The sequence below is a fragment of the Vidua macroura genome, chromosome 17 (genome assembly GCF_024509145.1).
Source record: "Vidua macroura isolate BioBank_ID:100142 chromosome 17, ASM2450914v1, whole genome shotgun sequence".
Classification (NCBI taxonomy): domain Eukaryota; kingdom Metazoa; phylum Chordata; class Aves; order Passeriformes; family Viduidae; genus Vidua; species Vidua macroura.
In genome coordinates, this window is record NC_071587.1 from 9,378,042 (window position 1) to 9,393,419 (window position 15,378).

Sequence of the window (15,378 nt, forward strand, 5' to 3'; positions counted from 1 at the left end):
TTCTTATCCTGTTGTGCTGAGCTTAGCAGCAAGTCTGTCTCAGTCACAGTGTGTGGTGTGTGACCTGCTCCTCAGGCCAGCCACAAGTGCGTGCAGAGGGTGGGCTGGCATGAGCCGTGGCTTCTGGATCCTGCTTCTCCTGCGGCAGGGGAGGCAATGGGGAGGACTCGGGCATGTAAAGGAGGTGGCTGTGTGCTTGTGGGTTTGCTCTGCTGTTCACAATTAAAGTCGACTGACTTGCTTTTCTACAGCTGCAGGGTACAGCGAGTGGTGCATACAAGGTGCTCAGATAGAAGCACTTTTGGAAGTAGAGCGATGCTCTCCTACATCCCTCTGCTCCCAGTCAGGGATTCCTTCTCAAGCCTGGGTACACTGTAAAATACCCATACAGGTGCATTTTAAAGAATCCCGTGTCTTATCGCCCTTTAGGAGTTTGTTTTCCGTGTGCATCCTCTCTGAAAAATTTTATGAGAAAAACCATTGCGTTTTAGGTTAGTTTGGGGCTTCATAATGTTCAGGGAGAATATGCCAGCACCTGCACGGGGGAGCATATGTGGGAAGAGGAAAGGAGCTCCACAGACCCTGTGTCCTGCACGCACACCTGGCCAGCACAGCTCTCTGCCCCAGTACGGACCGGTCACTCCCGCGTCCGGCCAAGAGAAAAACAAGGAGCTGCCCCGTCCAGGGAATCGGAGCTGCCCCCGCCTCCCGGGGGAGGGCCGGGGCCGGGGCCGGAGCATCCCAGCGCGCCTGCGGGGGCCCGGGGGGCGCATCCCGGCGTTGGCGGCAGCCCCCGCCCCGCCAGCCCGCCCAGCCTGCGGGACGGCAGCGCCGCCGGAGCGTTGCCCTTTTAAGCTGTGGCCCCACTCGCCTCCTCCCCGGCTCCCGGAGGGGCTCCGGCAGCCGGCACCGACCGAGCGACACCGAGCGACCTCCGCGCCCGCCTCGCTCCCCGCGGCCGCCGAGCGGAGCGGAGCCCCAGGGCGGCGGCCACCGGGCTGCCCCTGCCCTGCCCCCGCTGCTCGGGGACCATGGGATGCTGCACCGGCCGCTGCACCCTCATCTTCCTCTGCACTTTGCAGCTGGTGAGTGGAGGCTCTCGGCATCGGGGGGAGCCGGCGGGGACCGGCGGGTTGGGCTCCCCGGGACGGGGCCGCGAACAAAAGCGCCTCGGTGCCCGCTGCCCCGGGCAGGGCTGCGCTCCTCCGCAACTTCGGCTCGGAGCAGCAAGGTGGAGGGATGTCGGGCTGCGCTCCGGGGACGCTGTGCTGTGCCAGGGGGGATTTACCGGTGCTTAGAACTCAAAAAAAAGAAAAAGGGAGAGGGAAAAAAAGAGTAGTTTTCAATTAATAAGTTTGTGCTTATAAAATACAACTGAAAAAAGAAGAAAATTACTCTTTGAGAGGAGTTTCGGCGGCTCGGTGGCGATGTTGCAAACCAAAGCAAACTTCATACGTGCACAAACCCACCGGTACCTTCGGCTTCTTTCATGGAGAGGTCCACCCGCATCCCACCCTGGTCGCCCGCATCCCACCCTGCTGGGGTTTGTGCTGGCTCGGAAGGAATTCTTTCAAACCTCCTCGGGATGAAGTGCTTAGATAGAATGTGCCTGTTAATACGAATGTATTTATGTAGGAATAAACTTCCCAGTGTGCGGAGAGTGCGGTCCCTGGTGGGCACGGGTCGGTCCTTGGCGAGTGCGGGTTCCTGGTCCTTATGACATCTGCATTGATGGTAAACAAAGGTCTGGTTGTTCCCTGAGTGTCTGTGCGCATCCAGCCTGGATCTGGAGGGTCCCCTTCTTGTCAATTGCTAATGGGCTCCAGGGCTCCTCCAGCCTTAAAAAGGAAATGACAGCATCTAGGGTTTTAATTTCATTGCCGTGTCCCAAATTTGCTTTATTTTGGAGCGTTAGCAGCGCGCAGGAAAGGGCAGGCTTCCTGCGAAGTTCTTTTGAATAGTTTGCTGGTGCCAAGGGGTGAGTTTAGTTAAAACTCTTTGTTTTGGAGTTTGGTGCTGTGACAACGTTTCTTTTCCTGCAAAGGGTCAGGGAGCAGACACAGGACTGAAGGTGGGAGAGGAAAACTGGGAACCTGCTAGTTTTGAAATGATACCCATCGGCCTAAAATTGCAAGGGAAGAGGGTGGGAATGCACCCCTGTGAACTCAGACTAGCACAATCGGAAGACGAGTGTGGAGGATTTGACTCATCCTTAAACAAAATACAGAATAGAAGTGATGGGGTTTTCTTGCACAAAGCATCTTGCTCAGCATATTTATGAGTGAGTTGAATGGCTGGGGAGTGTATTTAGTCTCCTGGATTATTTCTTTTGATTTTTACCCGTGATCACACATGAAAGAAGCTGCACCCTGTATTACGTTAGAAATTGGTGTCTCAGCACTCACTGTCTCTTAAACCCATCACTATGTCCTCCTGCTCTGAGCACACATTCACACACTGGGGGGAAAAAAAGGGAGGGAATGAGAAAAAGAAAAAGCCATGAGCTGCTGGTGCTGTTCTGATTTCTGACAAGCGTGGGAGTTTTCTTGTATCCAAGATACGGGGACAAAGAACCCCCAGCATTTTATTTTCCCTAAGACCCTCCTCCTTGAAGAAAAGAATCAGTTTGGCTCATTCTTAAGCAAGTTTGGATGCCTCAAGCTGTAGCGATTTCCCATGGCACTTGCTGGGTGAATTGGTAGAGCTGGAAAAATGTGAACTATGGTGAGGGAATTTCTGGAGCTGTGAGGTCAGGAGATCCTGGCCAGTTCCCAGCAAGAGCTTGGGTGAGGGTGAGATCCAGCTTTGGTGGTGCTTTGTTATTTACTTTATTATTTAATTAAGCAAACTTTGTCTGTAAATCATCACATCACTTCCATATCCACACGGCCAAGTGACGTGCAGGACTCGCTGCTGCCCAGGGTGGGCTCTGCTAAGACAAAACACTGAAGCAATCAGGACAAGATCATCAATAAATTATAATGACGTGAACTTCCTTTGTTCCTCTCATGTCTCTGCTCAGCTTCATCTGATACTTTGAACCCTTCACAGCCTTCCCTGTTTGTTGCCAAGCTCTGGGTCTCCCACTGCCAAAGTTCCAAGGGTGAAATTCTGGCTCTTGTGTGGACATTTTTGCCTCTGAGTAAGTGGGGAGAGGATTTTGGTGCTGGGATCTCCCACTTTAGTTCTGCAGCACACCCCTGAGATCTGTTACATGTTCTCGTGTCTGTTCCTCAAAGCTTCACAGGGCTTTTTATATAAATGATGAATGGAAACATTAACAACCCCCCAAAAAACTCGACTCAGGGATCTGAGTTGCAATGCTTCATTTAGATTGTTTTATTATTAGGTGCAAGTAGTTGAGTGAGCGTGTGGGGAGTGTTTGCACACTGCAGTCTAAATGTTTCCCTGGGGAAAAAAAAAAAAAAAAAAAAGGCAGAAAACAAACAAATTCATCATTTGCAGTGTGTGCTCCCAAAGAAAAAGTTTGTGCTCCAGCCGGAGAGCAGAACAACGTGTGAATTGAAGGAGCTGCTACACAATGCGAATACCAACGAGCTCCTCAGCCCCCCACGGGCTGAGCCTCGTGGCACAGGGAGAGGAGGAGAGCGTTTGCATCTGTCTGAAGAAAATCAGGACTGACTCCCCAGTGATTTGCTAATCAAGGGGGGAGGGAAGGCTGTAGTTTGAATAAATAATTTGCCGTGCTCCAATTTTAGATTATTGTTTCCTTGAAGCGTCCACGTTAGGCTCGGTGCTTTGCTGAGCAGTGCTGCAGGGAAGCTGCAAGAAGGTTCTGGCTCTCCCTTCCTCTGTCCTGGTGTGCATCCCTGTCCCTAATCCTTCCATTTTTCCCAGTCCAGCCCTACCTCCAGCAGCAGTTGGGTGAAAGATGGCCCAGGTCAGGGCTGCCCTGCAAAAGGGTTTATCCTCAGCCATGGATGGCATGGAGAAGGACCATCAGCAAAGTGTTGGGGTGCTTTTCCAGGGTTTGTGATTCCCAAAGGGGTTGTCACCTCCCCGTTCTCACTTTGCCCAAGCACCTCTGCTGTCCAGGAGCTGTTGCACCTGTATCAGATCACCAGCCCTTCCTCATCCCTCCCAACCTTTGGGCAGATGCGTATTAAGAAACAAGAGCAAAGTTTAAATGAGCCATAGGCCTCCCCAGGAAAAAATCATGAGGTTCTCTGTCAGGGAGCCTCTGTAGTGGGTTAAGAAATGCCCCATGTAGGAATTAGAATTGAAAAAGGTTTGCCAAGGGCAGGATTTCTGAACCCGAGTGGAATGAGGCTGTCACACCCACCAGTGGGCTGGGTGGGTCCTGGTGAGGAGCCACAGACCAGGGCTGGGTCTCAGGCAGGGAGATATGAAATAAGCATTGATTTGCTGCTTTCCTCTCGGCCAGTGTGAGATTGCACCCAACTGGTGAATTTTCTGGAGCAGTAAGTGCCTGTGCACCGGAGGCACTATGTGAATTTATTTCCACTGAGCATGGAAAAATTCCCTGGCTCCCTGTGCCCTGTCCCTATAAATCAAACAACTGTAGTTTCTTTACATTCTGTCCATGGATTGAGAGCTCAGATGCCAAGCAAAGCCTGGAGACAATTTTACAGATACATTATAAATCCCCCTAGAATAACAGCTTCTAATGGAAAAAGTGACTAATACTTCAATGAGCACAGAACAAGGCGCCCTGGGATGGGACTGCACATCGAGACTAACCAAAAGTAACTATATACATATATACATTTATTTATTTATTTGCTTGTTTATTTATTTCCTCATGCTCTCTTTCTGCCTTGCTCCTTTCTTAGTGATTCCTTTTTAATCTCTTACAGAAGAGGATGACCAGTTCTGGAAGCTGTTTGAAACCAGCACAGATCCTTCTCTCACTACTCTCTTGAAGTGCTTTTATTGGTTTGATTGAGGCATAAAATAATGCAGAGCATGTGAGGAGTGAGGGCAGAAGGGGAGTGTGGCAGACTGGTGGTGGGATGCCATGGAAAGGCTGGATCTGGGCAAAAATGAAGTGTGAGTTAAAATAGTTGGAATAAACGGATTTTTTACAAGGGCATGTGGTGATAGGACAAGGGGAAATAGCTTTACATTGAAAGAGAGTAGGTTTAGATTGGATTTTGGGAAGAAATTCTCCCCTGTGAGGGTGGTGAGGCCCTGAGAAGCTGTGGCTGCCCCATCCCTGGAAGTGTCCAAGGCCAGGTTGGATGGAGCTTGGAGCAGCCTGGGACAGTGGAAGGTGTCCCTGCCCTGGCAGGGGGTTGGAATGAGATGATCTAAGGTCCCTTCCAGCCCAAACCTGGATTCTGTGATCCTGATTTCTGACTCGATCCCTCAGCACACGTGGGCTGCAAGGGGGAGGGTGGCAGAGCATGTCCCTCTCTAGGGTGAGGAGGAGACAGGATTGCAGTGTCTGGGGGCTGTAGAAATTACTTGGTTGGCTTTCTCCTCTCCACCCCAGGGATCATTTGGACTGGAGGTTGGGAGAGGAGAGCAGGACTTGTCTCTCCCCTTCTCTGCAGCTGCCTTGGAGCCAGGGCAGAGTCAGGCTGCCCTGAGGGAGCTGTGAGCCTGCCCAGCTGCCGTGTGGCTGAGCACAAAGCCTTGGGGGGAAGAGCAGGTGCAAGGGGAAGCACAGCGTCCCTTTGCTCATCACGCTGCTCAGGACCCCTCCAAAATTACCTTGTGCTCTCCCCAGCTGTTTATCTTCTCCATGGCTTGTGCTTAAATCCTAATCCCTCCAGGGAAAGGGCCATCTTTGGTGGATGTGCACAGCGCCCAGCTCTGTGATGGCTCAAACCTGTCCTGAAGACCTTGAACAATATTCCAGGCTAAATAATAATGTAGGACTAAAGACTACGTTTGACAGATGCTGTCTTCTCCATGTCTGTTCCAGACAAAGGAAAATTAAAGCTATGCCAATAATAGAGCTCGTCAGCATTTTCCACCGAAGCTGACTTTCAGTAGAAACCTGGGGATTTGACTAAATGAATATTTTCATGAGAAGTATCTGCTTTCCATAGACAATCCTGACTTTTTCTCCCAAGTTTTGGCCGGAATATTTTGGCAAGAAGTCAAAAATGTGCTGGCAAATGTTTGCTGTGCTGGCAAACACTTTTAATTTTGGAGTGGTGGAACTTTTCTTACAAAAAGTTGAATTTTTGTGTGAGATTTTCCCCCTCTTCTCCCATTTTTCCTGAGCAGCTGGAGTCAGTACACTGCAGCACAAGGGAAGAACAAGGGAGGAGCAGTTTGGGGTCTGTGTTTCAGACGTGCCCAGGTCTCCTGGCTCCCCACATCCGCCTTTCCTATGGTGGTGCTGGAGATTGCAGATGACTCACAGGAACTGTGTCCTCTGACCAAACCCACTCAGACCAGGAATGAAATTTGGCCAAAGCCAAGCCAAAAAAGCAGCTGAGGGCAGGGTGGTGTTGAAGTCAACTCTCCTTGGAGAGCTGGGGTTTTATTTCAGCTGACGCAGTGTCTTTGTTGACCACTCTGATTTTTCCTGGTCACTCTCTGCTCCTTTGGCTTCCCCTTTTCCTCTCAGTAGAAGAAGAGAAGGAGCTGGTTTTCCCTGATGGGGACCCTCTCCCTCTGGCTGGTGTGGGGTTAAGGGAGCTGACGTTGCTCCATTGTGTGCTAATAATATATGGAAACTCAGATCATTTTGGCTGGGGTGCAAAGTGGAGCTCTTCCAAGAATCTGCTCCAGGGCCCCTCAAGTATGAACTCTTGGAGAACAAACTGGATAACAAAGGCCAGATTGTGATCTCTTTTCCTCCAGGAAAACCCTGGACTAGCCCATTGCTTTTTGAGCACTTAAGAAAATGCATAATATCCAGTGAGCAGCAAGTGCCCCAGCTGTAGCATTGCCTTTCCCATTAACAAAATGTTGGGTCTGAGGTCAGTAGAACTGAACCTTTCTTTCTTGTCAAAACACCCACCAAAACCAGGGATAATTTGTGATTTAATGCTCCTTTTGTCCCCAGTCCTCCCACAGTAGATGTGATGGGCACACCCAACTGCACAGGTTGTGTCTCTGTGTTTCAGTTTGGTAGAAAGACAGTTTTTAACCAAGTGGAAACTTTTGTCTCAAAAGCAGCACATTCTTCACCCCTTCCCTGTCTAAAGAACACGAGGAGGGAAAAAAATGACATTTCTGGACAAAAAAGGAAGAAAATACCCTGGCATTTAGCAATGTCTGCTAAAAATGATGGGGGTGTTTATTGTGCCAAACCCCAAATATTCTGAACTTTTACAGAAACTTGAAAACACTTCTGGAAACAGCTGAAAAGTCTCCCCAAAAAGAAGTTGGTTTGTTGTTGTTTTTTTTTTTTTTTTTCATTGGGGTTGTGCACCCTGGATGTTCTCACCTTTCAGATATCTCTGACATCATTATGTCTCCCCCAAACCCAGCTCATGGCGAGGTTTAAGGAGAAAAATCCTCAAAGGGAAAGCACAGGTTTGGGTGTTGCTCAGGGTGGTGCTTTGCTGCAGTGACTCATCTGCTCACAGTGGTTTGGGGTATTTTTGTTTCAGAAGGAAACTCAGTGAATAAATGCCCTGTGGAAATTGGAATCTGAGATATTTTGTAATCATTCCAGAGTCATAATATTACCTTAAAGTTCATGAGATTTCAAACTAAGAATAAACAACTTCTGCTTTGTTTGTTTATTGATCTTTGGTAAGAGTCAGAATCTTATTTCATCTTCATCTTGCCAGGGATAATAGTAGGGTTTACAAAAGTATGGATTAACAGGAGTAAAAAGTCGAGAATTTGTAGTAGTAAAATAATAGTAGGAGAGTAGGTGGTAATAACAGGGAGGAGAAAAACTGAAGTGATTGAAGTATCTGGCAGAAATCTCTGAGATGATGTTTCAGCAGAGTTGCTGCTTCTCACCAGCATGTCAGAATTGTGTCTCAGCTTGAGCACAGGAAAGTCAATGGTGGTGCTGCTCTGGCTCCTCCTGCCTTAGCTAAGCCCTGGTCCCATATCTGAGGGTCCTTGTGAAGAACAGAAGTTTTATTTTGCTCTGTGTTCTGAGGCTTCAGAGACTATGGAGGAGCGAGCAGCAGATCTCTGCTGGGGCAAGATCAATATCTCCTCCCTTGACTTTGCTGTAGTTCATTAACATCAAATGTCTTTTCCAAGGGGTGCTTTTTGGTCTATTTTCCACAAGGCCTTAATTGCCCTTTTCCTGGTGTCTGTGGCTCGTTCTTAGCACAGCTGCTTTTGTGCAGAACGTTGGACACAAATATGTTGTTTATCAGGGAAGTGCACGTCCCAGGTTTTCTCTCAAAGGTGAGAATTCATGGAAATCAGGAGCGCAGCTTTTCTGATCCCCTCTCCCCCATCGTCCATCAGGTGCTGCTTGGGTGATTCCAGGTTTAGTAATTGAGATGTCAGATTCCCTGACACCTTTGGGCTGAAAGGATGATGGTGTGGAAGCAATGACCTCAGCTGCCATCTGCCTGGGCCTAATGAAAATATACTGTGGGAACTGAGGCAACAGCTTGTCTTCATCACCTGCCCGAGGCGGGCAGACATCAGGACTTGCTGTGCCAGCTCCCTTTGCTACCTCCCAGCTACTGGCCAGCCCTGCAGGCAGCTTCCCACCTGCTCCCCAGGCTCTCTCTGGCCAGCAAAATATCTGCTTTCTTCCCTCTTTATTTTTTTTTTTTTTAACCCTCCATTTTTTCCCTCCAAAGCTCAAAACTCAAGTAAACCAGGATTCTCATTGTGTTCTTTTGAACCAGTGGAGCAAGCACACAGATGTGTGCCCAGCCCTGATGTTCAGGGGTGTGGGAGCACAGGTTTCCCCCCGTTTCAGCAGCAGAGCCATCCCAGTGCCCTGTGGTGGGGTGGGAGGGCTGGATGTGCTGTGCTCTGTCATTGTGCCACCCCTGTGACCTGGGACATCACTGACCTGAGGTCAGAATGATACAGGACACACTCTGTCCTTCCTTGGTGAGCACTTGGCCAACTGGTCACCTGGGTTAAGAGGAAATAGCAAGAATTGAACAGTACTGAGGACAGTTTAGTTCCATTTCTCCCGAAGTCTTAAGACCTTATAAAAAATGGATTTGGGTACTCAGATGAATACACAGTTACAGAAAATATATAAAACCTGGGAAGATGCCTCCTGTGACACCTCTCAGGGGACCAGGGACCTGCCTTGTGTCTGTGGTGACCCTCACAACAGCCTTGGACCCATTAAAGCATTTGGTGCTGATTTATATTTTCTAAGTGCTGTTCCCTGGGGATGGTTCATCTATGAGCACCATTTCACGTGAACAGGAAGGTGAGATAGAGGACACTAAAGAAGGGGATGGAGTATTTTATTACCCACACACAACTTATAAAATATTGAGTGTAGCCTTGCATGGCGTGCTCTGAGTGCTGTGGTCATCCATCACAGATAAACAGGCTCCCCACAATTAACAGTTTGTCACTGTCTGCCTTCAGCTCCACCTGAACATTACCTCTGTAGTAACCAGAGCTCAATCTCACTACCAGCATGGTTGACCTACTTGGAGATCAGGAGGAATCTTAAGTCCTGGCCTGACTCATGTTTGTTCATATTTAGGAAGTTTGGATGCTATTGTAAAGTACTACAACAAGAGCATTGTCTTGCATGTTAGAAACTTCTTTCAGTTGAGAGTACACTGGGTTCTACTCTAAGGTCTTCAAGCAAACTTCTCCCCTACCTGAAGCTCAGCAGATGGATGGTGTTTTTGTGGAGGCAATGTGGCAGGGTCTTTGCTTAATATTACTGCTATGGTCCAGATATTTGGGAGAATGTAACTCTGCTTTGGGGCTTGGGGGCAACCTTTCCTTCTTTGAGAGATGCTGGATCATTGATACTCCTTTAAGAACTCCCACTTTTGTGGAAGCAAATCCAAATGCTCCTTGAACCAGGATATATTCATGGGCACTTAAAAAAAAAAAAAAAAACAAAAAAAAAACCACAAAAATTTTCTGCTTCCCTGAGAAGGGATTACTGAGTGAAGCTGGCTAAAGGAAAATCTCCACTTGAATCAAAGACCCACCTCAGCAGGACAAGAAAGAGCTGGCCTGGCCAGACTGTCTTGGACCTTCATTTAAGGTCATTCATTTCAGGAGACCTTGGAAGTGGCACAGACCACAGATAAGTGCTTGTCAGCTCAGAGGTTCACAGAGAAAAGGACCAGGCCCATGGGCTGATGAATCTGGTGGAGAATGACCAAGACCTGAGTCCTGAATCTTGGGCAGACTCCCAGAACCTCCCCAAAACCCCTCTGAGGTTCTGGGGCAAACACCTGCTGTTCAACTGCAGCAGAAAACACCTCCCGCAGCTGATCCCTGAGCATGGTGAAGGGAACATCCAGATCCCTGGCCAGATTTGAGGACTGTGCATTTAAATAACTTGCATGAATATCTGAACTGTTGGTTGCTCAGCCAACACAAACCCAGTTCCCAATTCCCCATGGCTGCTGGTAATCCATGAGCAGATTCCATGTGGGAGATGGGGATGGGCTCTGCCAGGCTGCTGGCACCCCTGGCTCTGGCAGACAACACTCTTCTGTGATGTCATTGTGGGAAAGGCAACACACCTGCTTATATTGTGGATGTACAGAATTAGGGGAGAAATCTGATTATCCTAATTACTCAGAAATGCTAAATATGTGCAGAATACCGTTTGGCTAATTAGCCTGGGAGATTGCTGGCTGTTCAGCAGGGAGCAGAGCAGGTGCTGGGAGAAGTGTGATGTGAGTTCACAGGCTGTTTTGTGCCCTTTGCTGTCTGAGCATGTGGAGAAAAGTGAGCTTGGGTGCTTGGAGATGTGATTGCCAACCTTAAAACAAATTAAAAGCTGGGAAAGTGCAATTTTTTTTTTTCAGATGTCTGACACTTTTTAGGATTGTGGGTCTCCAAGTTTCCCATCTCATTATTTTGAGCAGAGACATCCAAGGGAAGGAAGAATTTGCCTTACTGCAAACAGCTGGTGAGAGCCCCTGCACAGAACTTTTCATAGGGATCTGCTCTACTCCTTGTCCTGCCTTGTGCTGATACAGGCACAGCCTCAAATGCTGCTGAAGCCTGAGGAGACCATGATGTAGTTGGTTCTCTGAATGGTGCTGCTTTGTTTGTATTTAATAGGCTCATCTGCACCACTGAGGGGATCTCCTGGCCCCAATTCTGGCCTGAGGGGGTCTTGTGGCCCCAAATCTGGCCTGCTTTTTCCAGAGGCACAGAGCAAGTCAGGCAGATGCTAAGCAGGATGGAGCGTGGTTCATGCTTAGGTCCCAAGGTATTAATCCCCACATATCCAGACCCAGAGAACCAGGCTGGCTCCTCTGGCTGCATGCTGGACACAGATCCAGCAAGGAAACCCTGAGGCTGTTTGGGAGGGCTGCTGGGAGGCTGGGACAGCTGATGTGCACAGCTTGGTGTGTCCTACAGCCAACACAGCTCTGCCACCAGGCCAGGGCCAAACCCAGATCTTCTGGGTGTGATCTGTGCCCAAAACTCACGTGTGTTCATATCTCCTTGTAGCTGTACTTCCCCCATGTCTTGAAATAACCCTGCTTGCCTTTTACTCCTGACCCAGCAGAGATGAATGTCCACTTCAAGCTTTTCTGGAAAGGTTCCTCCTGCTCCTGCAAGCTCAGGGTCAGTCCTGTGGTCAATCCAACACAGCATTAGCTGAGCACTTCACTGGGAGAAGCTGCAAAAGATTTGGGCTTTCAGGGCTGCCACTGAGACAGCTTAAAGCTGAGTTGTGTGACAGTGAGAAAGAATAGATAGGGTGATAGAAAAACTCTGCCACGGCTTCAGACAATAAAGACTGTGTCTCCCTTGTGATGAATAATGGCTCTTTGTTTTATTCCTTAGATGACAGGGCTGTTAGAACTGCTGAGAACTCTCCCAGTGCTAAATATATGGGTGTGCAATAAAGGCTCTGCAATCCATGAACTGCGACTGAATGGATACTTGAGTGAATCATTTCAAGTACAATGAATTTCTGGAGCAGCTCACAGTGATAGCAGGTGGCAGGACAGTATCCTGTAGGATGCTTTCCTTGCATGAGACGTATCCCAGGTTTCACGGCTGCCAACTTTTTTTCCTCATGAAGCCTCCCTTGGCCATATAAAGTTCCTCACTCCCAGTTTTGGCCACTAACCTCTAAACAAAGGGCATTTCAGATGGAGCTCCAGGGTTTGGTGCTGAGACACTGTCCAGATTTTCTGTCAGAAATCCCAGAATCCCAATCCTGGCACACTCAATGGGGAAGAAGCAGTAAACCCCAGGTTCAGCTACAGGCTAGGGCTGAGAGCTCATCAGAACCCATCAGAAATAGGGTCCTGCTACAATAGGGAGGAAAATGCTGCATCTTCCTGCTGCAGTGTCACCAGGCTGGAGGAAGAGGCAATGCAGAGATGTTGTTGTCACTGACTGGAGTCTCCTCCGAGTTCTGCCAGATTAAACTTCCTTGAAATTACTTAATGTAGCAGCAAGGATTTGAATTTCCATTAATGTGGATTAGCACTTTTCTATTTTAGCTAATCCTTGCAGCCAGACCCACAAGCAAGAAGATCACAGGACTTGGGAGGGAAAATGGCCAGGAAGTTTGGAGTAGGAGCAAACCAAAGGTGCCATTGTTCCAGAGATGAGGAATCATCTCACCCCTCCAAGGAGAGGTGTGGATGAAGCTTTGGTGTCACAAGCTAATAAAGGACAAGTCTTTGTCCCTTTCCATGGCTGAAGGAGACACAAGAGTCTGTGGGGGCCCCATGGGTGAGCTGCTGGTTGGGACTCAGCCCCCACAGGGTCACCAAACTCTTGCCCTATGGAGACAGATCACAAAGATTTGCTGCAAGTGAACTTTGTTCTCCAGAGCTACCAGAGTGGCATCTATTGACCAGCCACTGTTTCCAGAAGGAGGGGAAAGTGGAAAAAGAGAAGGGAAAGAGAAATTCAGCTTTGCTGTTGAATAAACCATGAGCCATTGAGGAGCTGCGGGTTTGCAGCAGGGGAGGGGCAGGGGCAGCGCAGAAATAAGGGGACAAAAATGTCTTGCGAAAAATGAAGCCCAGGAGGGGCCTGGCCATTGTGTGACACTCCTGGAAACTCGGAGAGTTGGTTGGTGGGAGGCCAAAAGATGTGTACAATGAAAGAGAGACACTCGAGTGGACTGAAAATGCAAACAAATTGGGTAGCACAACAGAGGAGATAGATTATGCTCATAAAATAAACAATGGCTGAGTGACACTGGATAAACAGTTACATATAATAACACCACTGTTTGTCCCAACCACCCTAATTGGGAGGCTGGGCAGCATCCAATGAAAACTCTGCATTGCACATTTTCCCCTTCTAATGAGGAAGATTTTCCCTCCCCCCTGCAAGCCTCCTCCCCCCCAGACCCATTTAGCAGCAAACTGAAAGGCCTGGTTTCATTCCACTTTCCCACAGCAAACTCATCCTGGCAGGAACTGCATTAAGGAGGACAAGTAGAAAATGATAATAAATTGAGGACTTGCTCTTATTTCACCTTGTGACAAATCTATCCAGTGGGTGACTCAGGGAGGGTGATAAGAGCATGGACTGGGCTGCTGCTTTCCTTTTGGTGCTTGGTCATGTGGAAAATAACCCCATTCGAGCCCTCACTCAAAAGGGCTTTCCTTTAAAAATAATGCTTTTTAAAAGGCCCTGAATCCCTATTTACCCTGTTGGAAAGCCAGCAGCTCGCCTTCATCAAAGTGAATGTCACGGCTCTCGTTTCATCATCCACTTGGGCTGAGAAGCAAAAACAAAGGGCATGCAGCACCAAAAGTGAGGTGGTCAATGCTGTCAGTGCCAGTGGGCGGATTTGGTAAACCTTGGTGGGTTTTCAGCATGATTGTGTATTGCTGATAAATGCCTGATGAGAATCTTTGGTTTTGCTGAGCTCCTCTCAATCATAGCAGGAAACACAGCGGTGCAGGGGACAGTGGGCATGAGAAAACCACGGTGACTTCCCCCACAGCCACTCTCACGCTGTGAATCCCAGAAATCCACCCTGGAGCCCTGATTCCCAGCACTCAGATTATGTTTTGCAGCAGAGCTGAGCTCTCACCCTTCCATGACTGCCCAGAGCAGATTGCAGTTCCCAAACTGCTCCATCATCCATGAAAGAGGAGGCACATCTTCAGCCTCAAATCATGCCTAAACTTTTTGCCAGCTCCCTCTTTAGGTATTTACTTGATGAATCTGTTTGAGCACGCTGTGTGTCTCTGTTTTCTTGCTTTTATTTGAGGAAAATAGAGCTGGAGTTCTGCTCTGCAGCCTGCACTGCTCTTGGGGAGGTGCAGCTGAGGAAGAAGCCCAGGAGGTGCCCAGCCTTCCTCACCTCTGAGGGACCATGCTGAGGGTGCTGGTGACAGCTCAGAACTCATCTTTGTTCACATAAAATTGGCTCTGCATCCTGAAATGGCTGGAAAACTGGAATATCCCTAGTTGGCATGCCTTGAAGGAGGCAAGGAAAGCCAGGGTTTTTACCTGCAATTGCTAAGGTAATGAATCAATTGCTTAAGTAGGACTGATTTTCTTCCAGAGAAGCAATCAGATGATGAAAATCAATAGTGATTGATTCATTTTCTATCCACTTCTTAGAGGGAAGTTCTTTGTGGGGATTGTGGTTATTGGAAAATTCCTGCAATACCCCGAAAGCCTCTGACAGTCCCTGTTTTGAACAAAATCATTGTTTTCCTGTTTGTTCCAATTTAAATCTCTTCCTGTCAGAAGCATTTTACTGGAACCAGAAGCTGAACTGCTAAATGTTTTTTATTGTCCAAAATACTATTTTCTTCCCAGTTCTTTTTTCATTTCATGCTCTGATGACAGGCCTGGAAATTTGCTGGTACATTCATTAGGGGAGAGTTGGTCAGTATTTCTTCACTGATACCTATTTTTCAGCTGAAAAAATGGCTACATGTTTTTTCAGCTATAAGTTTTCATTTTGTCCTTTTTTTTTTTTTAACTGATACAAACACATTTTTGTGTTTTGGTTGGGTTTTTTTTTGGGGGGGTGGGGCAAAGCACAAATATCAGTGTTACTGGTGATGATTAAAACCCAGCTGCCACAGTATGGGTCACTTTATATGATGATTGTGCATGATGAAATGCAAACAAACCACTTGGCCTGTTTGCAGCCCAACTCCTAAAATGCCTCCAGCTTCTCATCTGGGGGTGCAGGCATGGGAACAGGGGGAATTCACCTCTGTGCTGAGAATGTGACAATGAAGGGAAAGGTGAGGGGTTAGGGTTGGTGCTGCTGTCATTATGGGAAGTTCCCGACCTAAAATGCCACCTCTTGTTGCCACCATGGACAGGTGGGTG

General features: G+C 48.2%; 1 protein-coding gene across 3 annotated transcripts in view; it reads left to right on the top strand.

The window, feature by feature from the left end:
* The first annotated feature begins 765 nt into the window (after positions 1 to 765).
* NKAIN4 (sodium/potassium transporting ATPase interacting 4) overlaps positions 766 to 15,378 on the top strand; it is a 50,560-nt gene continuing 35,947 nt past the window's right edge. The window contains exon 1 of one of the 3 annotated variants that reach the window (XM_053993305.1): positions 766 to 1,085. In XM_053993305.1, the coding sequence (XP_053849280.1) occupies positions 1,032 to 1,085 (54 nt within the window). In that variant the 5' untranslated portion in view covers positions 766 to 1,031. The remainder of the gene's footprint in view (positions 1,086 to 15,378) is intronic. The other 2 variants (XR_008439778.1, XM_053993304.1) reach the window with 2 other exon arrangements.